Source organism: Mesocricetus auratus, unplaced genomic scaffold, assembly GCF_017639785.1.
Source record: "Mesocricetus auratus isolate SY011 unplaced genomic scaffold, BCM_Maur_2.0 Super-Scaffold_100008, whole genome shotgun sequence".
Taxonomy (NCBI): Eukaryota; Metazoa; Chordata; class Mammalia; order Rodentia; family Cricetidae; genus Mesocricetus; species Mesocricetus auratus.
Window position 1 is genome coordinate 69,656,225 of NW_024429192.1, and position 27,297 is coordinate 69,683,521.

Below are 27,297 nucleotides of genomic sequence, written 5' to 3' on the forward strand. Positions count from 1 at the left end.
TTCTTCTGTTTCTTACTGCACTTTTTTCTGAAGATGTTATATTTTACTGTAAGGAGAAAAGTGGTTTCTTTTTTTTTTTTAAAGCAAAACATGTGCCTAGCAGAACTTCCTCTAGAGCTCTGCCTACTGCCGCGGAGCCACCTCGTGATTGTGGTGTCATGTGCTGGTGTCACGTGCCCTTGGCAGATGCTGCCTGTCTTTTTCCTGCTGTGCTTAGCCCACTCTTCTTGGCTCTGTAGCCTTGGGAAACAAGTTTCTTTTGCAGTAGTGTGTCCCCATGGGCAGCGCTGCTCTTACAGTCGCTCTGAGAGTTTCTTTTTTCTGGTCTTGGACTACCTCTGCTGCTTGCCTTTGAAACCTCCAGCTTTGAGGAAATGACCCCTGACCTAAAACATTTCTCTAACGTTCAGTATAAGCTTTGGATTCGGCCTCCTTGACCATGCTTCTCATGTGTCTTCAGTTTCTTTTTCTGTTTTTAATGTTATTTACATGTGTGAGAGTGTGTGTGTGAGTGTGTATGAATGTGTGTGTGTGTGTGCGCGCGTTTGAATGACTTTATGTACCCTATGTGTGTGCAGGGATCCTGGGAGTCCAGAAAAGGACACCAGGTCCTCTGGAACCCTATGTAGTTACATATGGTGATGAGCTGCCTTGTGGGTGTTGAGAACCAAATCCGGTTCCTCCACAGGAACAGTCTGCTGAGCGTCTCTCCAGCCCCTAGTTTTTCTGTTTTTTAAGTCATGGTCTTACTATGTTCACTGGTCTGGAACTCCCTGTTTAGACCAGACTGACCCCAGACTCACAGAGATTCACTTGCCACTGCTTTCTAAATGCTGGGATTGAAGGCTTCTCCCATGCCTGCCCTCCCTAACATTTCTAATGTGGGTTTTAGTGTTTCTCAAAGGGTAGCTGAAGATGGAGTTTCTGTCCCATCTGGTTCTGCCATGCTTCAGTCCCAAATAAACACACAGAGGCTTGTATTAATTATAAACTGTTTGGCCGATGACTCAAGCCTCTATTGGCTAGCTCTCTTTTAATTATTAATCCATTTCTATTAAACCATGTGTCTGTACATGGTCTTGGCTTACCGGAGAATGCCCGGTAGCTACATGGCGTCTCCCTGGTGGCTCCTCTCTGCCTTCCTCGTCACAGAACTCTCCTTAGTCTAGTAGCCCTGCCTATACTTCCTGCCATGTCCTCTTATGTGAGGCCTGTGTTTCTGAAGTTTCCAGGTCATTCTTTTGGTTGAAGACCAGAATGGCTTTGCCTTGCACTCTGGTCCACTCGGGGTTTGGCATCAGCCCATGAGTCGGGTGTGTGGTATTTTACTTGTCCGTTGCCGTTCTCTTCCTCACAGGTATCAGGAGCTACTGGATGACAACCAAGCTCCGTTCTTCTTGTTCACTTGTGCAATGAGGTGGCTGGCGGTGCGGCTGGACCTCATCAGCATCGCCCTCATCACCACCACTGGGCTGATGATCGTCCTCATGCATGGGCAGATTCCCCCAGCCTACGCGGGCCTGGCCATCTCCTATGCCGTGCAGGTCAGCTTGGGCTGCAGGCTGGGGTCGTAGGGGCGGGGTAGAATCCTGATGAGGGAAGTCTTGTGTATATGCCAATAAAGCACTGTTGGCCAATAGGGAAGCAAGATAGGTGGGACTAGGAGTCGAGGAGTATGCTGTGGGAAGGAGAAACATGAAGCACGCAATACAGGGTTGTGTCTTCAAGTGAAGAGTTGCGTGCCCGTTTTGCACCCAGAAGTCAGGGAATGGATGTAGCTCGTAGCCAGGTGACCTGGCCACACTTGGATAGACCAGACCATGGTGTTTATCCAAGACTCTTCTCCCGGAGGCCTTTGTCTTGAGCACTGTGTCTCAGTCTAGGGAAGCCAACCTCTTGGGGAGATAACCCCTGCAGGTTACAATTTCAGCAGGGCCCAGGTGATGTCTCTGGGCCCTAGGGCCGGGCCACCCCACACTCCTTCAGATGTCTACGTGGAATTAATCTACTGTGTATATTAAAGACGTACATGTATTGGTTTGTTTTGAGATATGGTTTCTCTGTGTAGACCTGGAACTCACTATGCAGACTGGGCTGGCCTCAAACTCAGAGATCCACCTGCCTCAGTTTCTTGAGTGCTGGGTTAAAGGCGTGTGCCACCGTTCCTGGCAGAAATAAATGCCTCCAATCCCAGCAGTTGGTAGGCAGAGACAACTGGATTGCTGTGTTCAGTTCAGCCTTGTCTACATAGCAAGTTCCAGGACAGCTAAGTAGGACCCCGTCTCAAAAAAAAAAAAAAAAAAAAAGGAACATTTACAAATGTTTTTCTAATCTCTAGCATCTTCTAGTTTTCTGAATGTTATACCATCCCCCATTTGCCGCTTACATCTACTTTCTGTGTAGACTTTTGGTTTCCCCAGTATTATGTGTATATTATGTGTATAAGCCATCTCATCCCTAGGGGTGGTTAAAGGTCCATCAGATAGAGCAAGATAAATTTGAGAATTTGACCACTGACTATAAAAAAAAGTTGTCATTTTTAGAGTCACTGTATTTTAGACATAAACTGAAACACTTAAAGATATCATGGTAGAATATTGGGGTTCTGCTTCCACATATTATAGGATGGAACGGAGAAGGGTAACAAAGTGTACATGAGGCAATATTGACTATAACTGGATTATTTATTAAGGTGGAGTTTTGGTACATGGGTGTTTATTATACTACTGTACTCTTGTGTGATTTTGGCTTCTTTTTCATATTGTAAAGATAAAAATAAGGCAAATGAGCTCTAAGGAGCTTTGTCTTCGTGGATGTCCTGGTGTCTGTCCTGACCTGTTAGCTGCCTGTGTGTCGTGTAGGCAGCAGTTGAAGGTGCAGGGGGCTGTGCATATTCTTTCTTCACAGTGTTGGCTCTTTTTTCTTAATTTTTCTTTTATTTTCTGTGCACTGCTTGGTGTTTTGACATGGGTGTTGGGTCCCCTGGAAGTGTAGTTACAGACAGTTGTAAGCTGCCGTGTGGGTGCTGGGAATTGAACCTGTGTCCTTTGGAAGAACAGTCAGTGCTCTTAACCATGGAGCCTTATCTCCAGCCCACAGTGTTAGTGTTGTTTCTTATGTCCCTTTCCTGGATGCATTTTCAATAGTTGTTCACAGATTGCAATCTCCATTTGTTCTGGTTGCCACAAACAGGCTAAGGTAAAGTAGATGGTTCAGAAGTTACACAGCTTCAGATCTGTGTTACTGGAAACTAATTTGTTTCTTGGAGGCCTTCGGCACCAAGAATGTCATGACCCGTGAGTATGGTGCACCCGTATGTGCTAAGCCTGTATTTGGTGAGGGTAGTGAGTGTGGTTAAGTGCAAGCAAACCACTGGGCCCTGAAACCTCATGTGCATGTGTGAGCTCAGGGTCCTGTGTGTCTTGGCCCTGCAGGTGTAGGAAGGCCCCTCTCGTTACCTGCCCTGTACTGATACACAGCTATGAGCTCAGGGTCCTGTGTGTCTTGGCCCTGCAGGTGTAGGAAGGCCCGTCTTGTTACCTGCCCTGTACTGATACACATGTGTGAGTTCAGGGTCCTGTGTGTCTTGGCCCTGCAGGTGTAGGAAGGCCCCTCTCGTTACCTGTCCTGTACTGATACACAGCTATGAGCTCAGGGTCCTGTGTGTCTTGGCCCTGCAGGTGTAGGAAGGCCCGTCTTGTTACCTGCCCTGTACTGATACACATGTGTGAGTTCAGGGTCCTGTGTGTCTTGGCCCTGCAGGTGTAGGAAGGCCCCTCTCGTTACCTGCCCTGTACTGATGCACATTCTCTTGGGTTTTGTTTCCCTTTTTCAGCTAACAGGACTGTTCCAGTTTACAGTTAGACTGGCATCTGAGACAGAAGCCCGGTTCACTTCAGTGGAGAGGATCAACCACTACATAAAGGTCAGGACGATGTGGCCCTCTCTTCTGCCTGTCTCTTCTGCCATGGACGGAGGAGCTTATGTCCTCTACCTGTCTCATCCACACTTAGGAGGATTAGCAGCCTCAACAGTATGTTTGGAGTAGAAAAGAGAGTACTATAAAGTTCCTGAAGAGACTGATAAATTCTGCTTAGTTGAAAACTCATGTTCCCTGGCTGATTTCTAGAGTTAACATTCAGAAATCTTGTCTTTCAGTTATGCTAAAGTAACATTTTCTTTACACTGTTTAAAACCATGATGATGATGATGGGTGATGATGATGGGTGGTGGTGGTGCACACCTTTAATCCCGGCACTTGGGAGGCACAGGCAGGCAGATCTCTGCATTCTAGGCCAGTCTGGTCTACAGAGTGAGTTCCAGGACAGCAGGGCTACACAGGGAAACCCAGTCTCCAAAAACCAAAATAAAATTAAATTAAATTAAAACAAATAATACACCATTTTACATTTATTTTTTGTTTGTTTATTTTTGAGATTGTATTTTAATTATAACATTTCTCCCTTCCATTTTCTCCATCTCTCTACTCCCCCAAATACCCCTCCCTACCCTCCCTCAAATTCATGGTATCTTTTTATTTTTAATCAATTTTAATTGCATGCATGTATGTATTTGTGTATACATGTATATTCCCAAATATAGCCTGTTGAGTTCGTATAATGTTACCTGTGTGTGTGTTTTTAGGACAGACTGACTCTCACTGGAAAACCTATTGGACGCACTCTTCCCTGGGGAGGGCCAGCTCTTGTACTCCCGGCTTCCTGTAGGTCTCTGGGGAAGGCTGAAGTTTCCTAGGCTTTTCCCTGTGCAGTTTGGCATGTTCATTGGTGTCCTCCTTGTTCAGCTCATGTCTGGGGAGTCATATTGGTGAGACTTTACGAGCACAGCTTCTGATATTCCTGGGAGACACTATTTTATAGCGAAGTCCCTGATCCTCTTACTCTTACTGTTCCTGCCCCCTCTTCCACAGTGTCCCTTGGGTATGGGAGTGTTTTGTAGATGTGCCCATTGGGCCTGCCCAGGGGACGTTCAGGTCAGTTTCATCTCAGAGGCCCTGTTTAAGAACTGCAGATCATACATCATTTTAAGTCTCAGTCTGGTCTAGTTGTCTGTGGCCAAGGATGGCCCCCAGGGTCCCTTGCCTGAGCCTTTGGCAGAGATTAACCTGGGTCTCATCTCTGGAGTTGAACGTTGTTTGTCTGAGGTCGGAGCTAGGCTCTCTAGCTGTAAAGCTTCAGGGTGAATTCTAATCTGTATGCAGTTTAGAAACTAGTGGGTTTGGCCGTCACTGAGAACACTGGTTCTTCCTACCCTCAAGAGCCTGACCTCAGTTTTATCCTGAGGTTGTGTCTTGCTGGGGTCCTCCCTGGAACTCTAAATGTGATTTTATGTAGGAGGAAGCATTGCAGGTGGTAGTGAGGGTTTCCAGGGTTGCTCGTTTCTCAAGATCACCTATTTTATAAACCGCCCTGAGAAGCACAGCGTACACCATTGCTCACAATGAACAAAACATTCCACGCTCTAAATAACTGGTGTTCAGGCAGTCTTGAAGAACTCTTCTACTCGAAAATTTCATGTTCCAGCAGAGGTGTGTGTCCTCACTGATTTGAAAACGAATTCATTAGTTACCAGAAAATATTGTTACTTCTTTTGATACAGTGTCTTTTTGTGTAGCTCGGGCTGCCTGGAAATCATGATGTTCCTGCCTTAGCCTCCCAAGTGTGGGCTTTACAGGCTTGCCGTCAATACCTGGCTTACTTAGGAGATTTTTTTTAAACACTTATTTTATTTGTCTATTCATTCAACCATATGTCTATCATCTATCTGTCTGTCTGTCTGTCTATCTGTCTGTCTGTCTGTCTGTCTGTCTATGTACTGTGCATATGTAGAGGTCAGAGGATTACCTGTGGGAATTGGTTTTCTCTTTCTACTGTATGGATTCCAGGGACCCGATTAAAATTGTCAAGCTTAGCAACAAGCACCTTTACCTGTTAAACCATCTTGCCATGATCAGATACTTCTTTTCTTCTCTGTTTATTTACTTATTGTGACAGGTATGTATGTATGTATGTATGTATGTATGTATGTATGTGTGTATGAAGACAAGAGTTTTTCTCTGTGTTGCCCTGGCTGTCCTGGAACTCTAGACCAGGCCTGCCTCTGCCTCCAAGTGCTGGGATTAAAGGTGCATGCCTGCTTTAGCAGATATTTCTCAAACATGACAAATGACTGTTCTCATAAAAAATCAGATCGCTATGCTATGGAGCTGGTGCTTTGCCCAGTGTTGTGGTCTGCGGGAAGCACATGTGGATAATGTAGCACTGAGTAACTATTGCTCTTGGCGAGTCCTTTGCTGAAGAGAACAGGATGATAGACAGTGGTGGGCCAGTGAATACTGCTCGAGCAGTGACAGCTTTGAAGATCGCCTTCCTGATGTCACTCCACAACACAACCCAGATGCCTATCCAACACAGCAGCAGTCTTTCCAGCTTGGAATGTCATCTGCCCCCTCAACGTGTGCGCGCGTGCGCGCGCGCACACACACACACACACGCGCACACACACACACACACACACCTCAAATACTAATTTCCTGCTCGTTACCTTAAAGATATGAAAACAATGGTATTTTCCAGAGAATTTTTAAGACACGTGGGGTGACTGCTATGACAGAATTACACAGGAAGTTACAACAGAGCCTTTTGAAACAGGAATGGGTTTCCAGGGCCAAACGAGGACCTAAGATACAAAGGGGTGAAATGGCTTTTATGGGCCGAGCTGTTGCAGGTGGCATGTGTAACTCATACTGCCATGGGTAGCAAACTGGAACTGCAGTCTGTATTTCTTGGATTGGCCATTATATTTTGATGATCAGTAAATGTTATTTACCTTGCTTGAGTTTTAATTCAGGCCAGTTGTATTCACTTCATGGAATTCTGTTTCAAGTGGAATATTTTCACTGAATTCCAATGAAAATGTGTTGGGGTGGGAAGATCTCGCGTTGCACCCTTGGTCCTCCCTCAGTCCTCAGCAGTTTTGTACAGGCAGGCAGATGCTTACTGACCATGGCTTAGTAGCCATGTGCTGTGTCTCCATCTTGGTTGTTGGGGTGTGAGCATTACCTGTCAGCATAGTCTTTTCATACATGGTGGCGGCTGCCTTGGCAGCTATGCTTGCCCTGGTTTTACTCTATGGTAAGCTTTGCTGCTCTACAAGAATCTGAAGTACCCTCTCTTTCTGCAGACTCTGTCTTTGGAAGCACCTGCCAGAATCAAGAACAAGGCTCCTCCGCCTGACTGGCCCCAGGAGGGAGAAATAACCTTTGAGAATGCAGAAATGAGATACCGGGAAAATCTTCCTCTGGTCCTTAAGAAAGTGTCCTTCACCATCAAGCCCAAGGAGAAGATTGGCATTGTGGGACGGACAGGGTCAGGTAAGGACTTGACTGGTCTCTAGAGAAGTGCTTGAAGTGATCAGAATTTCGTCTTTGGCCAGCACATAGCAGCTTGTCAGAGATCACGCTCATCTTTACAAACCAAATCCCTGGTACACAAGTCACTGTTGCCTCAAGCCCTCTGAAACCAGCTTTCTAAGTTTGCCTGCAGCCTTCTCAGAACAGAATGCTTGGAGCACATGGCAGGTAGAGCTGGAGAAAGCGGCTGGCGCCGATTACCACAGAGCAGCTCTGATGACATTTTGGTGTGTGTCTTGTCTTGATTTCCTTTTTACCCATGTTTATAAAATGCGGTCATTTTGTACACTGGTTTCGTGGCTGTTTTGGTTTGTTTTTTTTTTAGAACCTTGTTACTTAACGATTGTTATGTAACATAATACATCATTCTATTTAATGGATGTATCATAACTTACATTTAACCATCCCAAGTTTGTAGAGAATTGAACCATTACTGATTTTACTTGAATGGTACTGCAGCCAAAACATGTGAAGAGTCCTCAGGCTTTTGTTTTTTGTTTTTTGATTTTTTTTAAAGATTTTATTTAATTTTATTTTATGTTCACTGGTGTTTTGCCTGCATGTATGTCTGTGTGAAGGTGTCAGATCCCCTGGACTGTAGTTATAGACAGATGTGAACTGCCATGTGGGTGCTGGGAATTGAACCTGGGTCCTCTGGAAGAGCAGCCAGTGCTCTTAACCACTGAGCCATCTCTCCAGCCCCATCCTCAGGCCTTTGTAAGATGTCACTGTAGCCCCCTGTTTGTCAGAAGCGTGGACAACTGTAGAAAGGGGCTTGTGTTCCCTTGAAGGTAGAAATTGTTTTCTCTCTGGAGCCAAGCCTAGCGGCACATACCTGCACTAAGGAACCTGAGGCAGGAGGATCACTACAAGTTCAAAGCAGGCTTGGGCTGTGTAGACCCTGTCTCAACAGAAACAAAATAAATTGGCTTTCTTGTCTTTTACATCACTCTTATTCTTAGGAATGTGTTACTGTGTGTTATGGGAGCGTTTCCTTTTCATACCTAGGGGAAGGTAAGCAGGCCCTCCAGTTGTAACCATCAATTCAGTTCCAGGGAACCTGTTTTGCTGTCTTGGCCAGGTTCCCCAGTTGTTTCGGGTAGATAACAGTGAAGATTGCTGCATTAATTCCTAGTAAAGAATTAAGTGATAGCCAGGCCTAAGTGCAGGACGGTATTGTTCCTAGCCACTGGGGAGGCTGAGGAAGGATTTTTGAATTCAAGGTCAGCTCAGATAAGGGCTATCTCAAAGTAAAACACTCTTAAAGGGCTGGAGCTGCAGGTCAGTGGCATAGCGCTTGTCTTATAAGTAAGAAACACAAATTCAGTACCCAGTTCTCCCTCTACCCTACAAACAGGCTTAAGTGATTGTCTCTTACTTTTCCTTCCAAATGACACACAAAAATAGTCTTCTCTAGCCTGTTTATTTCCAGGCTCCAGGCTCCCTTGGCTTCAAAACCTGTCTGGGATGATCTTAACTCAGGGACTAAAAGACTGCCTGTCACTGTAACACGGAACCATCGTTCCCTCTGCCAGCCTGTAGCTTGGCTTTGGTCTCTGTGCTGGGTCATCCACAGCCACTCATCTTCTCCAGCTCTGTCCCTTGACATTTACCTTAGACCTTTCTCCATGCTGCTGCCATGAGAGGTCTTGCTTTAGGTTCTTCCTCAAACACATCTGGTCAGAGAAAACACATCTTGTCCTGTAGTCTGTCCCAAGCTGCTTCCTGTAGGTCAGATAATACCCTGCTCATGACGGATAGCTAGCTCAGGTGCATGGTAATGCGGTGGCCCATTGTTCTCACAGTACGCCAAGGACAGTCTCTCCAAGGGGGAACAGTTGCCTACAGATGATGGTAGAGCCTTGTTCTAAAACCAAGGGGCTCCTCTGTGATTCACCTCCGGCAGCCTGCCAAAGGCTCCAATTAGCATCCCTGTCAGTCACTTACACTTCAAGTACCGTCTGGTCTGCTGCATCATATGGTCCATTGAAAAGAGCAGCCTGGACCTATTGAAGAGCCTTCTCCTGTTCAGGTCCCACTCAAAGCTAACAGCTTTCTGAGTCACTTGGTATTTGGGGTAGAGTAACACACCCACATGAGGAATGTGCTGTCTTCAAATCCAAGTAACTAAGCCCCTGTTTTAGTTACTTTCCTGTTGCTGTGAAGAGATACCATGGCCAAGGCAGCTTATAGAAGAAGCAGTTTATTTGGCTCACACAGTTTCAGAGGGTGAGTCCACGGCCGTCATGGTAGGCAGCATGGCAGCAGGCGGGCAGGCGTAGAGGTAGAGCAGTATTCATCCTTGGACTGTGTTGTGTGAGTGGGGATTTGAATTTAGTTTGTTCTTGTTTTTCCAGCTTTTTGAGTTGCTTCCTTAAGCCTTTTGAGTACTTTCTGATTTTTAAATGTAGACACTTGCATCTATAAATTTCCCTTGTAAGCCTATTCAGTGTGACCCAGAAGTTTTGTTGTGTTGTATTTTCATTTTCATTTAGTTCCAGGAAGTTTATTTCTTCTATGACTTCTCTGACCTCTTAAATATTGAAATCACCTACTATTAATGGTCATTGTTTATCTGTGTCTTTAAATCCAGTAGTAGTTTGTTGTTGTTTTAATGAAATTGGCTGCCTCAGTGTTTGGTGCATGTTTAGGATATTGATGTCATCTTGGTTAATTTTTCCCTTGATTAGAATGAAGTGTCCCTTTTTGCTTTCTGATTAGCTTTAGTTTGAAGTCTCTTTTGTCAGATATTACTAGAGCAATGCAAGCCAGGTGTTGGTAGCACATGCCTTTAATACCAGTACTCCAGAGGCTGAGACAGGCGAATCTCCAGTTTGAGGACAGCCTGGTCTACAGAGTGAGTTCCAGGATAGCCAGGACTCCACATAGAAACCGTGTCTCCAAGTACAAGCAAACAAAAAAGATAGGGATGCCTGCTTGCTTCCTGGTCTCATTTGCTTGGAGCACTTTTGTTTATCCTTTTACTCTAAGGCAGTGCCTGTCTTTAAAGCTAAGATACGTTTCTAACAGGCTGTTCCCGCAGGAGAACAGATCCATTAGTTGGTCTAGACACTCTGTTTTATCTTCGAGAACTGATACTCTGCCTTCTGCCTGTTTCGTTTATAAGGGTTTCCTTTGCATTTTCTAGTTGGGCTTTTGGGTTTTTCAGTTCCATCTTTATTTCAGCTTTTATCCTCTTCAGTATTTCTGTCTCCTAATTGAACTCCATTCTCAGGTTTTAGATTGTCTCCATCATTCCCATCACTCGTATTTATGTTCCCTTGGGCTTCACTTGGGTGTTTATTAAGCTCTCTCCCCTTGATTTCACTCTTCAATGATATTATGGTTACTGTCTTAAGTCTGTGTCCTTTAGGCAAGCATTTCTGCAAGACTGTGGCCTTGAGGAGACACTGACTTGATCTTTCGCATCGTTGGTGTTTCTGTGATGAGATGTGGATGTCTTTTATTGTTTTTTTAGTTCTGAGTTTGTTGCAGATGAAGCAGGCCTAGGGAGAAGAGATGTTGAGGTGGGTTGGGTCTGGTGGTTGGAAATGGCTTGGGTAGAGTAAAATCCGATAGGTGGAAGAGACTGGTGTTGACACAAGACTTGCTTCCTGCTCCCAGCTGGGAGGGTGGGGTGAATAGGTCTGTGTGGAAAGGCTGACTATGATGTGGGAGAGTCCTGTGGTTTGGGGGATAGGTAAGGAGGAGCCTGACCCTGGACTAGGCTGCTGCACTGGTTGTGGGACCCAGGATAGATCTGGGTGTGGCAGAAAAGATGTGACTGAGGTGGTCAGGGGAGGTCACCAGGCTAGATCCTGGAAGAGGATGTAGGAAGTCTGTGTATAGAATGGGGTAGTGGAGGTGGTGTAAACCCAGTAAGTAATTTAAATCGTTCACACTATGGACATTTAGCACTCCATTACTCTAGGAGAGCCTTCAGTAACTGTAGGCATTAGCAAATTCTATAGCCTATTCAAGATACTTTAAAAAATCCATCTTTGGGGATGGAGATATGACTCACTGGTTAAGAGCACTGGTTGCTCTTCCAGAGAACTGGGGTTCAATTCCCAGCAGCCACATGGCAACTCGTAACGGGGCTCTGACACCTTCACACCATCATACATGTATGCAATACATGAATGCACCTGAAATGAAAATAATAAATTATTTAAAAAATTCATCCTTATCATTCTATTTCTCTAGAACCACTCCTGGTATCACAGTATGCATTAGTCGGGGTTCTGTAATGGAAACAGAGCTGGTAGAATGGTGTCTCTGTATGTGAGGCTTATTAAGACAATGGCTGCAATGACAGGAACGCCATGATCTGGTAGATCTTCTGTCCACAAGGCTCAGAGGGCTGTCCCTAAAAAGTAGGCTCCAACACAGGCAAAGCAATGTCTTAGCAGCAGGATAGATGAACTTGCCATCGGGGGAAGGCAAGAAGCAAAGGTTTCCTTGTTCTATGTCCTTTTATGTGGACTGCCTCCAAAAGGTGTGGCCCAGATTTAGGGTGGGTCTTACCCCACAGGCCCAATCAGGAAAACCCTTCACCTAGGGGCCCAGCTGCTTAGGTTTTAGTTGATTCTAGGTTGTTTTTTTTTTTAACATTAGCCACCCCAATAAGCTAGTTTTATCTTTCCAGAAGTTACTCACAGAGCTGCTGTTCTGCTTGTTTGACCCATCAGGGAAGTCGTCTCTGGGGATGGCCCTCTTCCGTCTGGTGGAATTATCTGGAGGCTGCATCAAGATTGATGGCGTGAGAATCAGTGACATCGGCCTGGCTGACCTCCGAAGCAAACTCTCCATCATCCCTCAGGAGCCAGTCCTGTTCAGTGGTACTGTCAGGTGAGGGCCTGGCCTCCTAGAGGCCTGGACAGTTCCAGAGCCATCACCTGGGATGTTGGGCCCACGTCCTTGGCCCGGTGTTTCTCATGTTTCTATGATTTTATTGCAGTGATCAGTCTGCTTCTGCTATGCATGCTGCTAAATTAATTGTCACAACAAGGCTCTGTCACAGGGGGTCCAGAGGCCAGAGTGATCTCTGTCCCATGAACTTTTCACAGGTTGCCACTCTTAAGAATGTTTTCTCACCCCTAAAATGGGGCTGCTTTGAAGGCCTGTTGTGGTGTAGACTGAATAAATTCTAAGCCTGCTGTAAGTTCCAAGTCCAGCCAGTGATAAGAGCACAGAAGGTAGCTGTCACCGTCATCCTCTGTGCTCCACTCTGCGATGCCACCTCTCCTCTGCAGGCTGAGAGCTACTGCCCCAGTGGTGCCTTCCTGAACGGCTGGCACTCCTCATCAGCCATCCCTTCTTCATTTCCACCTAGCTGTCTTTCCTTCCTTCTGGGGCCCGGGAACCGAACCTATTGCGGGAATCTCTATTTTAAGTACTCAGACACCTGTGAGAGTGGTGGAGGATGTCACTGGTGGACCAAAGCCAGGACAGCTCCTGAAGGCTTTGGTCCTGAGTCCAGTTCACACTCACTTTATACTCTAGAACCTCAAGGTGGGGCCCGCAGGCTAGCAACAGAAGCATCCGTGGCGGTTAGCTTGGGGGCTGTTGGTTTTCAAAGGCTATGTTATAGTTGATAGATGCAAGTAAGCTTTTGTGGTCAGGTTGTTGAAGGCAGTGACCTATTGTTTCTCCAGGTAGCTAGTCAAGTCATGCTTGGTAATGGGCAGTGCCAGCAGTGCTTCAAGTGACTAAACAATGAGCCGGTGTCTAGGAACTGGCCTTGTCTACCTCATTCTTCATACTCAGTGTTCTGCAAGGCTACCCCTTTACCAGTGAGCAGCTCTGTGTCTGATTCTTCCTTTGGCGAGCACGTACTGTGATATATTCTTAGAGCTTCCCATCTTTGAAGCTTAGTCTCAAATTACGCTTTTTTCTGAAATTTGTTAATATACCAAAGATAAAAACCCGCTTTTGCCTGTTGAATAGTAATTCGTAGGATAGTCATCTCTTCTATCTCTATCCTTAAACTGCCACCTAAAACTTAGGGTTTCCCGTAATTTATGTCCATTTCTAATCAAGTTGCCTTCCTTTGGAAGTAAAAACTATATAGAAAGCTAGATGGTGCTTCTCATTTTACAGTCATCCAAAAGTAATGTACCAACTTAATTTCAGACTTGCCTTTGAAACTGGCTGGCATCTTGTTCTTCAGAATAGCACTTGACCTCATTCGAGGTGGGCTTTGTAGGTACCTTCATCTGACCAGGTTGCAGTCCAGGAAGCTTAAAATCACAGAAATTTCTCAACAGTTCTAGAGTCCAAGATTGGTGTGCACTAAGAGCCATCTTCCTTGTTGTCTGGCCATGTCTTCCCATGACCTTAATATGTATATGAAGGAAAGCAGAGTGAGTCTCCCTCCTTTTTTTTTGTTTTTTCGAGACAGGGTTTCTCTGTATTGTTTTTGGAGGCTGTCCTGGAACTCGCTCTGTAGACCAGGCTAGCCTCGAACTCACAGAGATCTGCTTACCTCTGCCTCCAGAGTGCTGGGATGAAAGGCATGCGCCACCATCGCCTGGCCGTGAGTCTCCCTCTTAAAAGGATGCTAATCCTATCACGAAAGCCCCATCCTCACGACCTAATCTTTCTCTCCTTTCTTTGTCCTTTCTTTTTTCAAAAGACAGCATCTCACTTTGAAGTGTTGATTGGCCTGGAACTGGTTTTTGTAAACCGGGCTATCCTCAGACTCAGAGATAAGGTGTGTGCCACCATGACTCATACTTACTGAAAATCCTAATCACTTCCTGTAGGTCTCACTTCACACTGAAGGTGTGATAGATTAAACAAAATGCATACAGATATTTATTGTAGGCAGTAAATAAGCTGAATTCTCAATCATGCTCATGTAGTCACCACTACTGAGGGTACTTGTTTTAGCATTTTATCCTACTGAATTTGAATGCCATGTATTAGAACTCTTGACTATACTGAACCAGCCTTGGGTACTAGGTAACAAGTTCATGTAAGTGCCGCCAAAAGACAGTAAAGGTTAGTTTATTTCACTTGTTGGAGTTTGGGGCTTAGACCTTTTTCAAGACTAGGCATTTTATTTGGAGCTAGTATTTGAGGCTTCTGCCCATCACCATGTAGTCATCACAAATGCTTAACCCAGCTATCACCTATGGGTCTTTGTAGATGACTCTTGAAGAAAGTGTCCCCCAAAGATTCAGCGGGTTCTCAGCCAAAATGTTAGTAAAGGACCATTGCAACTTGACTCTTGACCCTAGTGCAAAGCATCCTTACTTTGTACCAGAAAGCTGGCCCCAAGCCTAAGCAGAATCAAAAGTATCTTTGGGAGGCCAGAGGTGGCTTTCCTGCCACAGGAAAGAGGTCTGAACATTACTGTCAGTACAGAGGGAATGGCAGGAAAAATTGAGATGATACTCCTGGTCTGAGTGAAGACTAAGAGGTGTTGGCCTCAGGGAGGTCGGAGTGGAGCAAAAAGTGTGTTATTCAGGTGTCCCTGAAGTTTGTGCATACATCACGGTGCATCCTTCTGAGAATGCTAGAAGAGGGAATGATTATGACCCCAACACTGGTCTCTGCTGCTGCTGGTGCCTGTAGCAGGGGAAGAAGCTGCTCTGTGCGATCTGATCATTCAGGGGTCATTTTAAATAGTCTGTGAGCATGTCTGTGATATGTGTGTTTTTATATAAAGTTTTTTTAATGCAATACATTCTGATCAGTTTCCCCACCCTTATCTCCTTCCAAATCCTGTCCACCCCCATACTTTTCCAACTTCATATCTTCCTCTCTCTCTCTCTGGCATGGTTAGAATTACTCTTAATTAGTGCACACACACACACACACACACACACACACACACAGAGTGAAAGGTGGTTTTATATCATAATATATATTCCCTTTATAGCTTTTAATATTCTTTCTTTATTCTCTATGTTTAATGTTTAATTATTATGGTGTCGTGGGGACTTTCTTGTCTGCCCTGTCTATCTGGTGGTCTGTATGCTTCTTATACTTTTATAGGCACTTCCTTCCTTAGGTTAGGGAACTTTTCTTCTATGATTTTATTGAGAATATTTTTGTTCCTCTGACCTAGGTTTTTCTCTCCTGCCTCTATTCCTATTATTCATAGTTTTGGTCATTTCACTGTATCATGATAATTAAAAACCCAGAAACAGATACTGGGGTTCAAGCTTCAGGCTGAAGACCAGAGAAGCAAAGCAGCCAAGCCAGTAGATCTTACCTCTACCAAGCTGAAATGGCAATCCTGTCTTCACAACTCCTCAGAAGCAAAAGCTCCAAGTTCCTGTCTCTTCCTCCTTATATTCCTTTCTCTGCCCAGCAATATCACTGCTGTCTCCACTTCCCTGGTGCTAGAATTAAAGGCATGTGATCCCAAGTGCTGGAATCAAAGGCCTGAGCTCTGTTACTCTTCACTCTTGTGTAGGTCATGGTAGCCTTGAACTCAGATCCATCTGCCTGTCTCCTTGAGTTCTGGGATTAAAGGTGTGTGTGAACACAGGTGTGTTTGACCACTGCCTGGCTACATGATTTATTTGAATGGCTGCTGGGATTAAAGGTGTGTATCCCCATTGCCTGACCTCTGTGGCTAATGGCTAGCTTTGCTTTCTGAACTCTTAGGCAAGCTTCAATATCATAAATAATATATCACCACATTTCAGTGTCCCAAATTTCTTGCGTGTTTTATACCTGATTCAACGTTATCTTCTATCTTGTCTTTGATGCCTGAGAGTCTCTATTTTACCTCTTGTACTCTGTGGTGAGGGTCTCTGAGGTTTTTGTTTAACTTCCTAAATATTTCATTTGCAATTTTATCTATTTCTTTGTTAAATTCTACTTTCATGCCTTGAGTTGTTTTCATTGTTTCATTCAAGCATTTGTGTTTTCACAGACTTCATTGAGGGATTTATTCATATCATCTTTAAGGTCCTCAAGCATACTCACAGTTACTATTTTGAAGACTTTGTCTTGGGCTTCAGCTGTATTGCATTTCTCAGGGCCTACTATAGTGTGGTCACTGCATTCTGATGGAGACATACTGTCCTGGCTGTTAATGATCCTGTTTTTGTGCTGCTGTGTAGGCATCTGGGGTTGAGATGATTGAGGTAAAGTTGGATGTTGTTATCTGGGGGCTGGAAAGATGGCTCAGAGGCTAAGCACTGATTGCTCTTCCAGAGGACCTGAGTTCAATTCCCAGCAATCACATGGTGGCTCACAACCATCTATAATGAGATCTGGAGCCTTCTTCTGGTGTGCATGCAAAACACTTTATACATACATACATACATACATACATACATACATACATACATACATACTACTACTAATAATAATAAAAGATGTTGGCATCTGGTCTTGTCTTTGTTGGGTGGGTGTTCCATTCCTTGGTTTCTGTTGTTCTCTCTGGATCTTAGGAAAATGTGATTGCTTTGGGGTTGCCTGGTGCAGAGTATTTTACAGATCAGTGGGTAGCAGAGAGGAATGGCTTGAGGTAAGATGGTCTTAGGAAAGAGCTAGATGGTTCTTCACACCTAGCTGTGTGCTCCTCAGGGAGTTGGAGGTGTGGAGAGGTGAGGTATGTTGTGGGATTTCCATCATTTAGCCAATGATTTGGGGGGGGGGCAGCAAGCCCTAGGGCATGGTCTTTGTCTGCCTATGTGATAGCTTATAAGCTGAGGGGAAGGGTCTCTCGAGCTCCTGCTCTCTTGCTCTCTTGGGTGGTCAGAGTGGAGCCACTGGATTGCTGCTGGTGCTCTTCACCCCTGGGCACAACAGCTGGATCAGCAGTGGTGTCTAACCTGTTCTGTATCAGTAAGTGTTTACCCCTATTTTATACCAAAATAAATTCTTGAGAACCTTTACCAGGCTCTCATAGATTCATGATACAGAGGTGGGCACAAAGTCCTACTCTTAGCTAAGGAGTTGCTGGGAGACCACTCTCCAGTAGAGGCTACAGTTCCTAGAGTATGTGAGCAACACAAATTGTACTTGATGTTTTTTTTTGTTTGTTTGTTTTTTGATACAATTGGCTAAATTGTAAATGGGGGATGGATCTGGAAGGAGTTGGGGTAAATACATCATACACACACACATACACACACACACATACACACACTACATTATGTGAAATTCTCCAAGAACTAACGAATAGGGAAGAACAACGAAGGCATTTTTCTACATTTGTACATAATGAGATATCTGAAGGATACTATGTTTCTAGGTGTCACTGAAGGTGATTAAAACATACTTGTGTTTCTGTATCTGTAGTCATAAATTCTTTTACAGCTAACTTGTGTTCTTTGCATAATAAAAAATAATAAACTTTAAATTAGGTTTTACAGAACAGGGAGCCCAGTCTCAGGTGTTGTCCTGTGACTCCATGGGGAGCCTGCAACCTGTAGCGTTGAAATCTAGTTTTCTGTGTATGCTTGTGTAACCACAGCAGCCACTGGAGTGTGATTTGTTAAGCACCGGTCTCTGAGCAGTTTCTCTTATACTTTTTCTTAGATCAAATCTGGACCCCTTCAACCAGTACACAGAAGATCAGATCTGGGATTCTCTAGAGAGGACACACATGAAGGAATGTGTAAGTGGAACTGAGGGAGGGCTGTGCTGGAATAACAAGGCTGGGGTAGGGGAGCGCTGCTCGTTCTTTTTTGGCTCCCTCCCGCCGCAGGGTGTCTGGAGAATACCTCCAAGCGGAGTTGCAGGCATTTTTTATGCATTCCAGTGTCTTAGCCAGTGAGTTACTCAGCTGGTGAAGGTGCGTGCCACTAAGCTGAACCACCTGAATTCTAGGTCAAGGAGAGAACCAACCCCACAGGTTGTCTCTGACCTACACACACACACACACACACACACACACATAAAGTTTTAAAGTTGATCTCTTATCCCCATCTCCCACATTGCTCATGGCCATATTGGTACACCATACTCTCCACCGACTAAGAATATATTAATGATAGCTGTTAGACCTTAATAATTTTATCAGTTATAACAGTATAACATCCGTCGTGTGTGGTGGTTGCATGCCTTTAATACCAGCACTGGGATCTATAGCAGGTAGATCTCTGTGAGTTCGAGGCCAACCTGGTCTACAGAGTTCCAGGATGGCAGCACTACATAGAGAGACCCTGTCTTAAGAAAACAATAACTGAACCTAAACAAACAAAAATAGTATAACATATATACACAAAATTTCTGTAATTTGTTGCTGGTTCTGTAACATGGATGTCATGGAACAACCCAGCAGACCCTTGCCAGCAGCCGGTCTGCACATGGGCTTTGCTCTTGGGTGGAGCACTGTAGCCTGAGTTCAGTTCCCACTACCCTGGTCAGGTAGATGAGCTTGCTTCCATCTTCCATTGAGCCTCAATGTCATATGATGAACAGGTTCCATGATGCTTAGACAAAGAAAAAGCGGCTGGTGTAGTTCAGGTTTTGGACTTTGGGAGTGAGACCCCATTTCCTGAAAAATTGTGTTTTTAGAACCAAACATAAGCGCCCACCATCCAATGGGATCTTGAATTTCTGGGATATTTTCATGTTATAAAACCAACAGAATCGTATATTACAAAGATGTTCTAGAAAATACAGGTCCTGGTAAATACAGGTAGGTCTTTCCGATACCAGTGTAATTCTTTTTCATCTGCCTCAGAATAATTTCTTCTCTTGTAAGGGTGGGGCAGTTTAAGACAGGGTCTCGGTGTGTAGACTTGAACTCACAGCACTCCTGACTTAGCCTCCCAAGTGCTTGATTAATTTATTTTTACCCTGGATGTCTGAAAGGTGTGGTTTGTGTCTTACCCTTCTAACCTCTATTCTCTGTCTAGATTGCCCAGCTACCTCTAAAGCTCGAATCTGAAGTGATGGAGAATGGGGACAACTTCTCAGTTGGGGAGCGGCAGCTGCTGTGCATAGCAAGGGCCCTGCTGCGTCACTGTAAGGTGCGATGCGTAGAGGTCGCATGCGGTGGAAAGCGCTGAAGAGCTGGCGCCCTAGGGTGCAGCCCTGCCCGGAGGCACTCGACCCCGAGTTTGCTTGCCTCTGAGCACAGCGGTGCTTTCTAACCAGCCGTTTCTAAGTAACACCACTTGGCATGCTGGTTTGAGGGAATCTTTGTTTCAACGTTTTTCTTCTTCTTTGCATGTGTATGTATTATACACATTGCCTGTCCTGCCCCCTTTAGTTTCCTACTTCCCCCAAGCCTTTGGAACTCAAGGATAACTTTGTTTCTGGCTAATGAGTACTTGTAGAACTGTAGGCCCAGCAGATTGAAGGATGCGGGAGACTTCATCAGGTGGAACCCTGTTTCTGTTTGTAGAATTCTAAGCAAAGGGCATTTTCATATACATTCACGTATGAACCTACTAATTAGTACTAGTACATAGTATAGGGTTTAAATACTGAAATGCATTCTAGGGAATTGAGATAACAACTGGATCTCTGTTTGTTCTCTGCTTCCCTGGCAGATTCTGATTTTAGATGAAGCCACAGCTGCTATGGACACGGAGACGGATTTACTGATCCAAGAGACCATCCGGGAAGCCTTTGCAGACTGCACCATGCTGACCATTGCCCATCGCCTGCACACAGTTCTGGGCTCTGACAGGATTATGGTGCTGGCCCAGGGACAGGTATCAGGCTCCTCAGGAACATCAGCATGCCATGGGGTTTTGTCTGAGGCTACTGTTGTGAGGAGCTGCCGGTCATCTTCATGTTTCTGTGTAAAGTGTAGCCTTCCTTGCCTGACACTTTGGTTTTTCTCCCCACCATCCGCCTGGGCCCTGCCACAGTAAGTCAGAGCTAGCCAGTAAGAAACCAAGCAAATGGCCAACAGCTTTTAATTAATATAGCGTCCTGTGTGTTATTTGGGGACTGCAACTGTAGCAGGGCCCAGGTGGATGATGGGGAAGGCTACACTCAATATTTCTGGGCATTCAGATAGCAGCCATAGAAACTTGACTTTGGTTTTTGTTGATCAGATAGGATCCTCTTGCCTCTGGTGACATTTTTATGACTTACTGTCCTGTGGCATGTAAGCAGTGACATAGGCCAGAGAGCACATGCACTTCAGTGCACAAGAATTTCTCAAAGCCACCCAAAGCAGCAACCATCCTGAGGTTGCTTTTTTCTGCCATGTGATGGTGCCAAACTTCCCATCCAGTTTCTCCGAACTTTCCCACAGTCTGGTGGTAGCCCACCCAGCCTTCTTCGCTTCACACTCGGATGCCATTTCCTGTGTATCCTCTTGTGTTTTTACCTTTGTCTTTACACAGACTGTCCCATCTGCCAGCTTTAGACCTGCCTGTCCCTAGAGGAGGACATGACTTCAATGTCAAAGCTTCCACAAAACCCTGTGGGACCTTATCCATCCATCCATCCATCCATCCATCCATCCATCCATCCATCCATCCATCCATCCATCCATCCATCCATTGTAGCTCTTTTTCACCCCTTCTGTAAGGTACTCTGCCTCCTTGGAGAGCCCCCTATAATATCTCTGAGGAAGGGACTCAGCCTTACTCATCTTCGGGTCCCATTTAGTGCTCGCTGTGGTAGTTCTTTGTGCAATAGCTAGTTGTTAATTTCAGTTATATGGATAAATACCTCTTTTCTATGTGTGTGAAATGAGCCATGTGTGGTGGTTAACTTGGCTTCTTATGTGATATTATGTATTATGCTATATACATAGTATAAAATGTAACAGTAGCACCACAATAATCTGCTCCTGTTGAGTATTTAGCCTGTGGCATGATCAGTGAGCCGTGTCTCATCTTCACTGGCCAGTAATTCCTCATGATGAAAGTTTCAGAGACAGTTCTCTAACTGTGTGTTAGAAGTGAGGGGTCCAAGGCTCGGGGCCACAGGAAGTACTAGAGTTGGCACTGAACTCAGACAGTGACTCCCCTGATGCTGTACTGTCTCTCGGTTTGTGGGACATACTGAGAGAAGTGTTGTTAGGGTGGGTCCTGCCTCATCTTCAAAGCTGAGTCGAGAAAGTTTAAAATTACATTATTTTTTCCTTGTATTGAAATCATTTTAACATTAATATGCTGTGACTGTCTGTCTGGTTAGGGTAACTTTTGCTGTGATGAGAAAACATGACCAAAAGCAAGTTGAGAAGAAAAGGGTTTATCTGGCTCACACTTCCATGTCACGGTTCATCACTGAAGGAAGTCAGGACAGGAACTCAAACAGGCCAGGAACCTGGAGGCAGGAGCTGATACAGAGGTCATGGAGGGGAGCTGCTTACTGGCTGGCTCCCCCTGGCTTACTCAGTCTGATTTCTTTTCTTTTTTCTTGGTTTTTTTGAGACAGGGTTTCTCTCTGTAACAGCCCTAGGTATCTTGGAACTCGCTTTGTAGACCAGGCTTGGTGTTGCCTTTGCCTCCAGAGTGCTGGGATTAAGGGCATGTACCACCATCCCTGGAATCAGCCTGCTTTTCCCAGGTCTACCAGCACCACCCAGTGGGTAGCTGGGCCCATCAACCACTAATTAAGAAAATGTCCTACAGGCTTGCCTACAGACTGACATTATGGAGGCATTTTCGCTTCTGAGGTCCTCTCCTCTTGGATGACTTTAGCTTGTGTCAAGTTGAGGTAAAAGTAGCCAGGATACCATCCTTGTTCAAATTATTCTTGTACTGAGACTCTGTCATAGATTTGCTTTGAAGAACTACTATTGTGCGTGTAGATAGTAAATAGAACACAACTTTTTTAAAAGGTAGAAGGAACCAAGAATCTGATCCAGACTGTGTTGTCTTGGGGGAAGCTTGTTACTATTTTAGAGGGTTTTCTGTTTGTTTTTGTTTTTAAGGTAGGGTCTTATCATGTAGCCTTAGCTGACCCTGGAACTCACTGTGTAGACCAGGCTAGTTTTAAACTCACAGAGATTTCCTGCCTCTGCCTCAAATGCTGGGATTAAGGTGAGTGCCACCAAGCCTGGTCCTAGAGTGGATTGATTCTTTTTTGTTTGTTTTTTGTTTTCCAAGACAGGGTTTCTCTGTGTAGCCCTGGCTGTCCTGGAATTCCATTTGTAGACCAGGCTGGCCTCAAACTCACAGAGGTCTACCTGCCTTTGCCTCCCAAGTGCTGGTATTAAAGGCGTGCACCACCATCGCAGGCCAGTGTTTGGTTCTTTAAGAGGACTGTAGGCCAGGGAGGCAGGGAGTTGGTAGGTACTTGCCTAGCATGCACAAGCCCCTGGATTTGCTGCATAAAGTGGGCATGCTGGCACAGAACCAGTACTTCAGAAGTGGGCACACACTGAGTCTGACTGAACAGCCAGCCTGGACTACAAGAGCCTCTGTCTTAAAAATGAAAAGGAACTCTAGCTTCCCTTCCCTGGGTTGGTTTTTCCTTGTTAGTTAGATAACTCATTTCTTCTGACCCTCCGGAGGTCAAGTTCCTGAGCCTTGGTTTGCTTGCTTGAAAGCAGGAAATTCTTTTAGTCTTGGGATTGAGCCTGGTCTGAGCAGTGAGATGTGGAGCACTAAGCATCACATGCAGCACAGACATTCAGCAAAAGTAGGTGCTGTGTGCCATTAACATGGTATGTGGGTTCTTACTGCGGCCAAATGTAAGAGTATGCAAGCAGAGGCAAAATCACATCGGGGTCATTTACACACCTTGGGCGCCCCTGAGGGGAGACAGCACTGTAACACTTTGTGGATCCCAGCAGTGTTCTCAAATCAGTCTGCCCTGGACATAGACACGCCCACGAGAGGAGGGGCTAATTAGCCTCAGGGGCAGTGTGGACAGCCAGCCTGCAGCTCAGCCGTCTCAGGCTCTGCAATCCCTTGCAGCCAGTGCTGACTTTCCTCTCCAGGTACAGAGTACAATCTCTGGAACCCAGCTTCACCCCTCAGCAACAGGTCTCGATGATAGACCCTTTCCCCTTATGCTCCTCCCCATCAGCACTTTGCTAGGAGCTCGGAGAGGGATCCCCTGTTACCCTCTGGCCATAGTTGGTTCCTTGCCTTTGTTCTAGGCAGAGGAGACAGGCAAAACTTGCGCAGGTTTGTAGCTGCTGTGACAAGAGACGACCTCTGCTGGTGATTAACTCGTTCACATGAAGCAGAACTCTGCTGCAGAAAGTCCACCATAGGAACGGACAGTGGACGTGCTGATCCCTTGCTTCCTTTTCCTCTCTAGCAAGTAGGCATCCTGAGTTCTTCCTCTCTGACTGGAGTCAGATCAGCTTGCCCCCATCCCCTATAGCTTAATTATTGAACCATACTGATGGATGTCTTTATTCCCGCACACGAGAGAATTATGTCGTATGTGAAGGAAGCATGTATCCATTCTCTCCAACCTTTCCCTTGCTCCCTGGGTGCTGTAGGCCATTCAGTGTCCTCTGTTCTGTCCCTGGGCTTTGAGGCTTGCCACCATTGCTCAACAGTGGATCCTCTGAGTCATGAGGCCATCCCACAGTCGCCCTGACATGTCTCCTCCTTTGCAGGTAGTGGAGTTTGACACCCCATCGGGCCTTCTGTCCAACGAAAGTTCGAGGTTCTATGCTATGTTTGCTGCTGCAGAGAACAAGGTGGCTGTCAAGGGTTAAGTCATCCCGTGGGTGAAGTCTCTTCCTCAGCATCGCCATCCTCCTGGTTTGGATCCCTCACTCTGTCCTGCTGAAGCCTTGCCTTCCCCAGTTTTTTCTCTCACAACAGCTCATGACTAGCCGTGCGTTTCACTTTTAGGGAAGATCATATTTTGATTATTGTGTTTATTTCCTATTCATGTAAATGAAATTTAGTTTTTGTTCTTATTTGCACTCTTAAGAGGTTCAGGGAACCATTACTATAAATGTATCAGTGGCCTATACTGAAGCTTTATATGTGTAGCTATGTCTATATATAATTCTGTACATAGCCTATGTTTACAGTAAAGATGTAAGCGGTTTATTTTCTATTAAAAGCAAGCACTGTGCTACCAGCAGTGCGCATTCATTTCTGTCGTTTTGTACAGCTCGCTGCACTAGAGCTCTCCTGCTCCTAGCCGTAGGAAAGGCAGATTCCGTCCTCTAGCTGGTCGCTTCACGGTGCTGGGCTTTCCAGCTGTGCAGAGGACACGTGACAGCGCTGGGCGCTGGGCCCTCCAGGCCTGCTCCTTGAGCTCCCCAGTGGGAACCCAGTACAGCTGGGCTTTGGGAGGCCTTGCAGAGCACCGTGAATTCTCAGGGCTCCTGCTTTCTTGTCCGGGTGTCCCTCACCGTTTTTGTTAGAGCAGTGGGGCAAAGCCCACCCCCTTTCCCTCTCAGGAATGGGAGCCCCAGCATTCCTCTGAGGGGAGAGTTCCGTTCTGCCCTCCTCCTTCTGCTGTTGTTTCTAAGCAAGATCCAGACTGCTCCCCGTGTCCCATACTTCAGTTTCCTAACGCTGGCCACCACAGAGCTCCAGCTCTTTGGCCAGTTGGTTCCCAGCCCTGGGGTCCACTGCTGCTGTTGTAGGTGGCATTTTTTTCTTTTGCCTGATCCCACACGTCCAGAGTTCGGTGGCAGGGCTCAGGGTTGTGGGGTCTGTCCCTCCTCACGTCAGTCTCCTCTGCAAAGTTTGCGGCCCTCAGCAGCTCTTGCTAGCCAGTGTCCTCACTGGTGTAGAAGTTTCTTGTACTGTAAAGAGACCTACCTCAGGTTGCTGATTGCTGTGTGGTTTGGTGTGTTCCTGCAGACCCCCTTTGTGCCTGGGTGGGTGTGGTTGCCACTGTCATCAGTCGAGTGGTCAGCGTTGCATGTCGTGACCAACTAGACATTCTGTCGTCTTAGCATGCTTGCTAAACACCTTATGAAAGCAAAAATCTGAGAAAGTAAATAAAATTATTTTGGATTTGTAAAACTCTTGTTGCATAAAATAGTTCTCTGGGAAACGAGTGAGATATTTCTGAATGGCTTTGTAGTATTATAGCCCTGGGCCCAGGTATCCGATGATGAAATTACATCTGCAAAGCATTGTGTGCAAGGGGCCATGGGATCCCAAATGACCCCCAATTGTGTGTGATGGGCCTTAAGTCTCCACACCTCGCATTCTTTGGTGTAGCCACCAAGTGAAGCACTGAAGCTGCTGTAAGAGGTCAGAGTGGGATGAGGGAGTGCTCAGGGCGGGAGTCGTGTGTTTAAAATCAAGTCACTGTTGAGGGCGACTAAAGCGACGGAGCTGCCTTCCCATCCACTTCTTTCAGTCTAACCCAGTGAGCGTTGCTGTCCTTCCAGGAGAATACTCACCAATAAATGTGTTTAAATTGTTAGTTTAATTTTCATTCTGCCGCCAACCAATAGAAATTCTCTCTTTGACCTAGCCCGATTGTTGTAATTTAAAAAGCAGTGCACACCAGGTGACCACTTCCAGAACATAATGCCAGTGGCACAGACAGTGAGATCCACAATTAATACTGGGACCTCCTGAAACTGAGTAGCTTCTGTAAGGCAAAGAACACAGTCAGCAAGACAAAATGACAGCCCACAGATTGGGAAAAGATCTTCACCAACCCCTGAGAGAGGGCTGATTTCCAAAATACAAAGAACTTAAGAAGCTAGTTACCAAAACACCAAATAATTCAATTAAAAAGTGGGGTACAGAACTAAATAGAGAATTCTTAATAGAGGAATCTAAAATGGCTGAAAGACAGTTAATAAAGTGTTCAACATACTTAGCCATCAGGGAAATGCAAATCAAAACAACTCTGAAATACCATCTTGCTCCTGTCAGAATGGCTAAAATAAAAACACTAATGACATGTTATGCTGGAGAGGATGTGGAGAAAGGGGAGCACTCCTTTACTTCTGGTGGGAGTGCAAACTTGTACAGCCACTTTGGAAATCAGTATGGAGGTTTCTCCAGAAAATGGGAATCAGTCTACCTCAAGATCCAGCAATTCCTCTCTAAGGCATATACCCAAAAGATGCACCTTCATACAACAAGGACATCTATTCAACTATGTTCATAGCAGCATTGTTTGTAATAGCCAGAACCTGGAAGCAACCTAAATGCCCCTCAACTGAAGAATGGATAGAGAAAATGTGGTACATTTATACAATGGAGTGCTACTTGGTGGAAAAAACAATGAAATCTTGAAATGTACAGGCAAATGGATGGAACTAGAAGAAACTATCCTAAATGAGGTAACACAGTCACAGAAAGACAAACTTGGTATGTACTCACTCATATGTGGATTTTAGACATAGAGCAAAGGATTACCAGCCTACAATTCACACCTCCAGAGAAGCTAGGAAACATGGAGGACCGTAAGAAAGACATACATGGCTCTGTGGTGAAGGGGAAAGGGACAAGAGCTCCTGAACAAATTTGGAGCATGGGGATAGTGGGGAGGGAGGGAGGGAGGAGAAAAAGGAGGGGAGAAGAGGAGTGGAGAGGAGAACATGAGGGACCAGGAAGATTGAATCAGGAGATGTATAGAGGAGAGAAAGAAAAGAGACACATCAATAGAGGGAGCCACTATAGGTTTAAAGAGAAATCTGGCACTAGGGAATTTTACAGAGATCCACAAGGATGACCCCAACTAGGATTCTAAGCAATAGTGGAGAAGCTACCTTAAATGCCCTTTCCCTATAATGAGAATGATGACTACCTTAAATCCCATCCCAGAGCCTTCATCCAGTAGCTGATGGAAGCAGAAGCAGAGATCCACTGCTAAATACTGAGCTGAACTCCTGGAATCCAGTTATAGAGAGAGGTCAAGACCATGCTGGGAAAACCCACAGAAACATTTGACCTGAGTAAGTGGGAACTCATGGACCTCAATCTGACAGCTGAGGAACCAACATAGGACCAAATGAGGCCACCTGAATGTGGGTGTCAGCTAGGAGCACTGGGCACTCAATGGGGCCTCTGGCAGTGGAACCA

The 27,297-nt window shown here is 45.4% G+C and overlaps 1 protein-coding gene across 3 annotated transcripts in view; it reads left to right on the top strand.

The window, feature by feature from the left end:
• The window catches only part of Abcc5 (ATP binding cassette subfamily C member 5), an 81,176-nt gene extending 55,904 nt beyond the window's left edge, over window positions 1–25,272 (top strand). For all 3 annotated transcript variants that reach the window (XM_005071653.4, XM_013114470.3, XM_021228135.2), the window contains 8 exons: window positions 1,358–1,544; window positions 3,836–3,925; window positions 7,204–7,393; window positions 12,124–12,283; window positions 17,942–18,020; window positions 19,267–19,380; window positions 19,906–20,070; window positions 23,898–25,272. In XM_005071653.4, coding sequence (XP_005071710.1) covers window positions 1,358–1,544; window positions 3,836–3,925; window positions 7,204–7,393; window positions 12,124–12,283; window positions 17,942–18,020; window positions 19,267–19,380; window positions 19,906–20,070; window positions 23,898–23,999 — 1,087 coding nt within the window. In that variant the 3' untranslated portion in view covers window positions 24,000–25,272. The remainder of the gene's footprint in view (window positions 1–1,357; window positions 1,545–3,835; window positions 3,926–7,203; window positions 7,394–12,123; window positions 12,284–17,941; window positions 18,021–19,266; window positions 19,381–19,905; window positions 20,071–23,897) is intronic.
• Window positions 25,273–27,297: the final 2,025 nt, after the last annotated feature.